The sequence below is a fragment of the Cajanus cajan genome, chromosome 3, assembly GCF_000230855.2.
Source record: "Cajanus cajan strain Asha chromosome 3, NIPB_CcT2T_4, whole genome shotgun sequence".
Taxonomy (NCBI): Eukaryota; Viridiplantae; Streptophyta; class Magnoliopsida; order Fabales; family Fabaceae; genus Cajanus; species Cajanus cajan.
In genome coordinates, this window is record NC_138519.1 from 31,484,056 (window position 1) to 31,493,121 (window position 9,066).

Genomic DNA, 9,066 nt, shown 5'->3' on the forward strand with positions numbered 1-9,066 from the left:
ACTCAAAAGTTTTTGAAAAATCAGGTAGAGCTAGAAGTGGTGCATGGGTAAGCTTATGCTTCAAGGTTATGAAGGCATTTCCTTGTTTCTCTCCCCATATAAATTCCACATTCTTCTTGACTAAGTCATTTAATGGGGAGGCTAGTGTGGAGAAATTAGGAACAAACCTCCTATAGAAGCTTGCCAAACCATGTAAGCTCCTAATATCTCAACACTTTTAGGAGTGGGCCATTCTTGGATGGCCTTGATTTTCTCGGGGTCCACATGAACCCCTTTTTTACTAATTATAAACCCTAGAAAAACTACACTATCTACACAAAAGGTACATTTTTCTAAATTTCCAAAAAGTTAATTTTTCCTAAGAATATCAAAAACTTGCCTTAAGTGTCCTATATGATCACTTAGACTCCTACTGTATATGAGAATATCATCAAAATAAACTACTACAAATCTACCTATACAATCCCTAAGGACATGATTCATGAGACGCATGAATGTACTAGGAGCATTGGTGAGCCCAAAAGGCATCACTAACCACTCATATAATCCAAACTTGGTCTTGAAAGCGGTTTTCCATTCATCTCCTTCTTTGATTCTAATTTGATTGTATCCGCTTTTAAGATCAACTTTAGAAAATATGATGGCTCCATGAAGCTCATCTAACATGTCATCAAGCCTAGGGATGGGGTGTCTATATTTCACAGTGATGTTGTTGATGGCTCTACTATCACAACACATTCTCCACTTGCCATCTTTTTTTGGAACCAACAACACTGGAACAGCACAAGGACTTAAGCTCTTTCGAACCCAGCCCTTCTCCAACAAATCTTGGACCTGAGACTCAATTTCTTTAGTTTCTTGGGGGTTGGTCCTATAGGCAGGCCTATTAGGTAGGCTAGTTCCAGGCACCAAATCAATTTGATGTTCTATTCCTCTAGAAGGAGGAAGGCCCAGTGGACCCTCGGGAGGAAATAAATCATCAAATTCCTTTAAAAGTGTTTTTACCCCCTTAGGTAAAGTCTCATGTCCACTAGATGTGGCAGTGCAAGAAAGAGTTCCTTTACAGAGAAGGAAATAAGAGGGTTGTTGAATCAAGAGGGTTTGTTTGAAAATTTTATTCTCTTGATTAACGACCTCTAGGGAGGGAACTCCTTTCTCCCTAGATTCCTCTTTATCCTTAAGTTTCACAAACTTTTTTTTTTCTCTCTTTTCTTCTTTTTTTTTTAAATCTCTTTTCACTATCTCTTTTGAGTTTCATTTGTGCTTGATCCTCAGCCACCTGTTGAGGAGAAAGAGGATGAAGTACAAACTTTCTTTCCTTATGAGTAAAGGTAATCTCGTTAGTAAGGCCATTGTGCATGGTTTTCTTATCAAATTGCCATGGCCTTCCTAATAAGATGTGACAAGCTTCCATTGGTACTACATCACATAGCACCTCATCTTCATAGTTCCCAATGGAAATTTTGACCTTTACTTGTTGGTCAACTGCTAAATCACCATCCTCATTAATCCAATGGAGTTGATAAGGTTTAGGATGGGAATTAGTAGTTAAACCCAACTTCTCAACCAGCCTAGTGCTACAACAATTGCACCATGAGCCACTATCAACAATGAGAGAACATGCACTGTTTGAAACTTTGCATCTAGTATGAAATATGTTCTCTCTTTGTGATAGAGTATCACTAGGTTGGTTGTTGAGGAGTCTCCTAATCATTAAGAGCTCCCCTTCATAAGGAAAAGTAGACTCTACACCTTTCTCTTGATCACTTGCTTCTTCCTCACTATTACTAGAGGAAGTAGTAGCCTCATCTTGGCTACTATAAATGTCATGCCCCCTCATGATCATTACCTTCTTTGTGGGGCATTGGGAGGCAATGTGGCCTCTCCCTAAACATTTAAAGCACTTAATATCACTAGTCCTAGAACTAGTGTGTGTAGTGTCCTTTCCCTTTCCCTTATCTTTTTCTGTGGCTAGATTTTTGGAGGGTTCAAAAGTTTTCTTCTTTTCAAAAGTTTTTCCCTCCTTCTTCGAATCTTTCTTTAGAAATGAAGAGTTGGAGCTATTTTTGTAAGATTTCCTCATTCTTTGTTGTTCTACCCTTACACAAAGTTGGACCAAGTCATTTAGGTCCCTGTAGGGTAGTAGCTCCACTTGGTCTCTTATTTCTAAATTAAGACCACTCAAAAATCTAGCTACAGTAGTAGCTTCCTCTTCCCTAATACAAGCCCTCATCATTAATAGCTCCATTTGTTGCCTGTACTGTTCTACAGACATGTCTCTTTGTTGGAGCCTTTGGAGCTTATTCATAAGCTCCCTCCCATAGTAGGTGGGAATGTGCCTCCTCCTCATTGCACTTTTAAGATCATTCCAATATTGAATTGGAGGATCATTGTGGAGGCGTCTCTCTCTCTCTAGGGCTGTCCACCAATACATGGCATGCCCTTGGAAGCTAAGGGCAGCCAAAGGTACTTTCCTCTCTTCACTTACCCTATGGCAAGCAAAGAGTTGCTCAACCTTCATTTCCCAATCTAAATAAGACTCCACATCATCTTTGCCAAAGAATTGTGGGAGGTCAACCTTGACTTCCCTTGGCCTAGTAGTTCTCCTAGGAGTATGTTGGTAGTGATCCCCTTGATTCATGCTTTCATTAGGGGATGTGTATTGGGAATGTGAGCTCCTACTCTTTTTCTTATGTTTCTTCATATCTTCTTTCAATTTTTACTCCTCTTGTCTTAAAATTCTCAACTCTTCCTCAAGATAAGCAAGTTGTCCTTCTCTTTCAATTCTTTCCTTCTCTCTTTGAATGGACTCTTGCTTTTTCCATAGTTTAAGTGATTTGAGCTCTTTAGTAATGTAAGAAAGACTTTTTGGAGAGCCATCACTTTCACTATGGGAGGAATCTTGAGACATTTTAATTCAAGAGATATTTCTCACACAAAAATAGTTTTTATAAAAGAAAAGGTTTTGGAGTGCTTTAGACTTGGCACTTAGAGGTCTAAGAGTACAAATTGAACTTTGGAGGGAGGTGAGCTACTAAAGAGCCACTTAATAACCAAGCCTCTTCAAGTAAAAATCTCTAAACCCCCTTGTACTTTTGTCTTGCACAAAACAATTTTCACAAAGAACTTTTCTAAAGAAAATAACAAGCAAGTGACTATGTGTACAATTTATAAAATGCTTGAAAACATAAAGAGCATGAAAACATAAATTGCTTGAAAACTTAAATGACTGAAAACATAAATTGCTTAAAACATAAATTTCTTGAAAACTTAAAGACAAGAAAACATAAACTAGACGTTGAAAGCAAGTAAACCTAAGTGAGAGCTTGAAAGGTACCAAAGACCTTCAAGGACCACTCTCACAAGTACTACACGTGATTAGCTATTAAGAGTTCTTAAGGAGAGATGGAGATACACCAAAGGCACTCCAAGACACTCCTTAATAAAGGCCTTGTACAAAAAAATTTGGAAATTAAAAATTACAAGAAAATGAAATTCAAATTTTCTTCAAATGAAATGCAAATTCACACTCCAAATGAAATGTAAATTCACAATCAAATGAATTTAGTGGCTGCACTTTAATTTCAAAGAAAACAAATTGCCACTAATTTAGAAACAAATTTAGCAACGGATTTTGTGAGGAAAACTAGTTTTGGAACCAAAAATTCCGTCACTAAATTAGTCTCTAATTTTCACAAATTTTTTTTTATTTTACAAATGGTATAACTTCTTCTTGCTCCAAATCAGCCACCAATTGCAGCCTCACAAGGTGTTTCACTCCTCTCTTTAGAAGCAACTTTGATGTTAGTCACTTCTAGGTGTTTCCAAGAGCCTAGCCACAAAGAGAGAACAAATTCCCTAAGCAACCACCAAAGCCTTCAAGTGGATGTCCTTTGCCTTGGCCTCCTACACCTTTCAAGAAGCACTCAACCACCTTCAAGACTGAATATTAGTGCTAAAACTGAAAATGAACAATTTATAATGGCTACACCAAGTGGTAGAAGAAAATGAGACAAGACTAGAAAGAGTTCCACAAATTGACAAGCAAAAATTAAGACAAATTTGGAAGCTAGTACACACAAGAGTAACCTAGGAAAGGCACTAGAATGGATTACAAAATTAAAAGCTAAGATTATGAACAAAAACAAGACACAAATAGGTGGCTGAACCAACTAAAAATGTAAGCAAAAATTCATCAAAACCGAGAGCAATTTAAGCAAAAATTTTCACTCCTTTTGGCTTTTTCTTTTGCTTTTTCTTTCTTTTCTTTTTAGCAAAATATTTTTCTCTTATTTTTCATTGTATGTTCAGGAGTTTCAATGCCTTTTAAGCACTTATATGTCTCGGTTTCAATATAGAAAAACTGCAGCAAAATTATGACACAAAACAAGAGGTGTTCACAAGTATGTTTTCACTAGTGCTTCACTATTTTGTAGTATTTTTTTAGGTCAAATTTTAAGCACTTTGTTTCTTTGTTTTTCTCAAGAAATTAGGACACTCACACCTCTGTTTTGGTTCTGTTTTAAGGTCCAAAAAATTTCAATAAGTTTCAGCCACAACATAAGACACAAGAAAACCTAATAGGAGAAGTGTTTAACAATTTTTTTTTTGACAACTTTTAACAAGACATAATAGAAACCTAACTCTAAGAAATTTGCTAGAACTAATAGCAAATTAAGAACTCAAACATGTAAATCAAAAGCTCATATAGTAAGGTTCAGATTTAATAAGAAAAGACACACAAAATTCGGACTCAATCAACACAACACAAAAACTAGGTCAAAACAAGCTAGTCTAGGAATCAATGACATTCAAAGGACTACACATGACTCTAGACAAAACATATGATTCAAAAACAAAATATACACTAAACATTATCAATGTCCAATCACGGACTCATGTTATAGGAATGGAGAAGACTCAAGCAAAAATCAAAAGCACAAGTACATGAACCTAGGCGCACAACACAAATTGATTCAAGAATAAGGAACAAGCAAACATGAATCAATTAGTTCATATGAAACATATAGGATCTATCAAAATATGTATTAGACTTAGATCCATTCAGCAAACACAATTTGAGACATAGAAAAGGAAGATACATGACGGATTCAATTAGAAGAAGTTTGGAAACAAAACCTCAAGAGCACTAGGCTCTAGATACCAAAAATGATGGAACTAGGTGAGGAGATTGTTGTTCCTCCACTTTGCTCCATGCTTAGGACCGAATCTCTTGAGGTAGACCTTGGATTGAAGCCTGAAATCTCCTTGAAGAAATCTTCAATGGAGGTGATGCCTTAGAAGGAGGTTCGGTTACTTCTCTTGGAGGTAGAAGCTTGAGGAACCTAGACTAAGGTTTTGAAGAACTTTGGAGAATCCTTAGAGTAGGAAATTCTCCACGGTTTCTATGAGAGACTCTTGAGAGAGAAATCAGAATTTTATTTCTCTAAATGTCAAAAGTGAGTACAAGTGTAGGAAAATCAAATATATAGGGAATAGTAGCTTGTAGGAGAAGTTATCCCTAACCATGGTTCATTAAGAACCATGGTAGGATTAACTTAAACTCCTACGGTTTAGCTAGCTTCTAGGAGAAGCTAAACCTTGACCATGGTTCTTTTAGGAACCAAGGTAAGGTTAAGCTAACCTTGCTTGAGTTTAGAAGCTTGCAAGACAAGCTTCAAACTCAAGTAAGAATGCTTGAAAAATTCGGCCAAGGAGAAGGAAACAAGCTAGGCGGCCCATGGTTCAAATTGCTCCTTGATTTAATTTGAAATTCTTTGATTTGGTTTAGTTAGGTTCATCATATGATGATGAAACCTAGCTAAATCAAATCTATGAAAAATTAGGAGCAAAATGAGTCCAATATGTAAAATTTTGCCTAGGCCCAACTTTGGCCCAATTTCTAAGCACACTCCCTAACTTTGCTAAATGTCACCCCCTTTTTCCTACTGAAAAATAAAGAATGAATGTGTCAACTAGGGAGGTTAAATGGAGTTAAACTCTCCAAGTAACCTACCTCAAAATCAATATACAAACACTAGAAAAAGCTAGTAAAGTGCCTCACAAATACAAAGGCAAAAATAACCTATACACAAGACTATGTATAAACTGTACAATATAAACAAGTAGAACTAAGGCCTTCTCTTCATGATAGAGCATTCCAAGTGAAGATTATCTTGGGCCTGACAAGCCCATTAGTCTTCTCTAGATCCAGCTCTTCCTGTATCCTCCTAGCCATAGCTCTGGTCACTGGGCCCTTGGCCCATGGTCTATCAGGTTCGAACTCGACCCCGGTTTAGCTTAAAGCATCGTATGATAAAATGATGCAAAATTAAGAGAATATGAATGGAAAAGAATGAGTTATTTTATTGATTGTATATATGTGCCTCGTTAAAAACCCTCTCAGCCAAAACCCATTTTTCTGTTTTTTGGGACAAAAAACTGAGGCAAGAAAAAAGTGCACAGCTCATTCTTACAGGTTTAGCTTAAATAGAATTTAAGGTGTGTGGCGTTCCAAGTCTGCGAGAGGACTTTTGCCGTTGAGTTCTTCTAGCCTGTATGCCCCATTTTCTAAGTCTTCTACAACTCGGAATGGGCCACCCTAGTTGAGTGCAAGCTTTCCGTCTGATGCGTCTCTCCGTGCTTCGCCCAACAGTCGCCATACCAGGTCACCAACTCAGAAAGAGCGAGGTCGCACTCGCGTATTGGATCTTTTGGAAGCTCAGAGTTTGCAGGTTTCTTCATGAATCCGAGCTTCGTCTCTGAGCTCTTCAATTAAGTCGAGGTCAGCTGCTAACTCTTGAGCGTTCTGCTCGCTATTGAAGACCTGGCGTCGGTGAGATGTCTCTCCAATTTCCACTGGGATCATTGCGTCAGCTCCGTAAGTCAGCCTGTAAGGCGTTTCTTGCATTGTTGACTGGGGGGGTGCAATGGTACACCCAGAGGATGCTGGGAAGCTCGTCGGCCCATTGTCCCTTGGCGTTCCTTAGCCGCTTCTTGAGCTCTCGGAGTATCACTTTGTTTGCAGCTTCGGCTTGGCCATTAGTTTGCGGATGTTCCACCGAGGTCGGGAGGTGCTTAACTCCAAGTTCCTGTAGGAAGTCTTCGAAGCTTTGCGCGATGAATTGACGGTCGTTATGGGTGACAAGGGAATGCGGAATTCTGAACCTGTTCGTCTCTGACAATTCGTCTCTGACAATTACGAACTTAGCCGACCTGCCCCTCGTCTTCCGAGCTTCATCTTTATCCTCGGGTAGAATTCCTGCCTTCAAGTAGTTCCAAATACCTGTCATCCACCCTTGTTCTTCGATGTCGCTGGAGTTGACGACCTTGTCGTCCAAGCTAGGTGAGTGCAAGGTTTCTTGGATAATGGTTCGATGCTGTCTAGGGCGTTTGGTACTGGTGAGCTTTGATAGGAGATCAACTCTGGTATTTTGATCTCGCGATACATGTTGTATAGTGAACTCGTCGAATGACGAGATCTGATGTGATGCCATGTGGAAATACTACTATAGAAGGGCATCCTTGGCCTGGTATGTCCCGCTGAGCTGCTCCACCATGAGCTTTGAGTCGCTGTTGCAACTCACCCTTCGTGCTCCGAGATTGTGGGCTAACCTTAGCCCTGCGAGAAGTGCTTCGTACTCTGCTTGATTGTTCGTCACTTTGAAACCGAACTTGAGGGATTGCTCCAAAGTGACTTGATTCGGTCCTTCCAAGATGATACCTGCACCACCACCCTTAGAGTTGGAGGACCCATCAACATACAAAGTCCATACCTGTGGCTCCTCGACCGAGGTTAGCGTAAGTTTGGCCACGAAGTCGGTTAAGCACTGAGCTTTCAAAGCACCGCGGCTTTTGTATTGGATGCCGAACTCAGACAATTCAACCGACCACGCTATCATCCGCCCAGCGAGTTCTAGTTTTCTCAGGATTTTCCTGATTGGGTAGTCGGTTTTGACGATAACCTAATGACTCTGAAAGTAAGGTCGGAGGCGCCGAGCTGCAGTGACGAGTGCCAGTGTAAGTTTTTCAATCATCTGATATCTTTTCTCGGTGTCCTAGAGGACTCGACTGATGAAATAGACTGGCGTCTGCACTTTCTGGTTCTCTTGCATTATAACTACGCTGATTGCGCCTTCTGCCACGACTAAGTATAGAAGGAGGTTGGTTGTATAATCCGGCCTCGGGAGGATTGGCGGAGTCGTGAGGAAGGCTTTGAAGCTCTTGAAAGCCTCTTCGCACCGGTCTATCCACTCAAAGTTTTTTGGCTTGCGTAGCAGAGTGAAGATGGGCCCTGCTTTCTCCGCGAGCCTAGGGATGAAACGGGACAGGGAGACCAACCTTTTTGCCAGGCATTTGACTTCCTTCACCATTTGAGGACTCTGCATCTGGATGATGGCTTTGCACTTCTCCGGGTTGGCCTCAATCCCCCTACTAGTAATCATAAAACCAAGGAATTTACCTCCCTGGACGCTGAAGACGCACTTCTCTGGGTTGAGACGCATGTTGTGTCTCCTGATCTGGCTGAACACCTCGGCAAGGTCGGTAGGATGACCCTCGGCCGAGGTGGTTTTGACCACCATGTCGTCGACGTAGACTTCCATGTTCCTCCCGATCTACTGGTGGAAAACCTTGTCCATCAACCGCTGGTAAGTGGCCCCTGCGTTTTTGAGACCGAATGGCATCACCCGATAGCAGAAGTTGGCGTGGTCGGTGATAAATGACGTGTTTACCTCGTCTGGCGGGTACATCATGATCTGGTTGTACCCTGAATAAGCATCGAGAAAGCTGAGGAGGGCGTGCCCGGATGCTCCATCGACCAGTCTATCGATATTCGATAGGGGATACGAGTCCTTGGAGCAAGCTTTGTTCAGGTCAGTATAGTCGACGCACATGCGCTACTTCCTCGAGCTCTTCTTCACCAGGACCACGTTTGCCAGCCACGTGGTGTACCTGACTTCACGGATGAAGCCTGCGTTCAGTAGCTTTTGCATCTCGGTGACGATGGCCTCCCGCCTTTCACCACCGACCTTCCTCTTTCTCTGGGCGACTGGCTTCGCCTCCTTG

The 9,066-nt window shown here is 40.8% G+C and overlaps 1 protein-coding gene across 1 annotated transcript; it reads right to left on the reverse strand.

The window, feature by feature from the left end:
- Nucleotides 1–7,508: 7,508 nt before the first annotated feature.
- Nucleotides 7,509–7,901, reverse strand: LOC145956245 (uncharacterized). The gene has a single exon (XM_083071810.1). It carries the CDS (start codon nucleotides 7,899–7,901, stop codon nucleotides 7,509–7,511), a length of 393 nt encoding a protein of 130 aa, XP_082927936.1.
- Nucleotides 7,902–9,066: the final 1,165 nt, after the last annotated feature.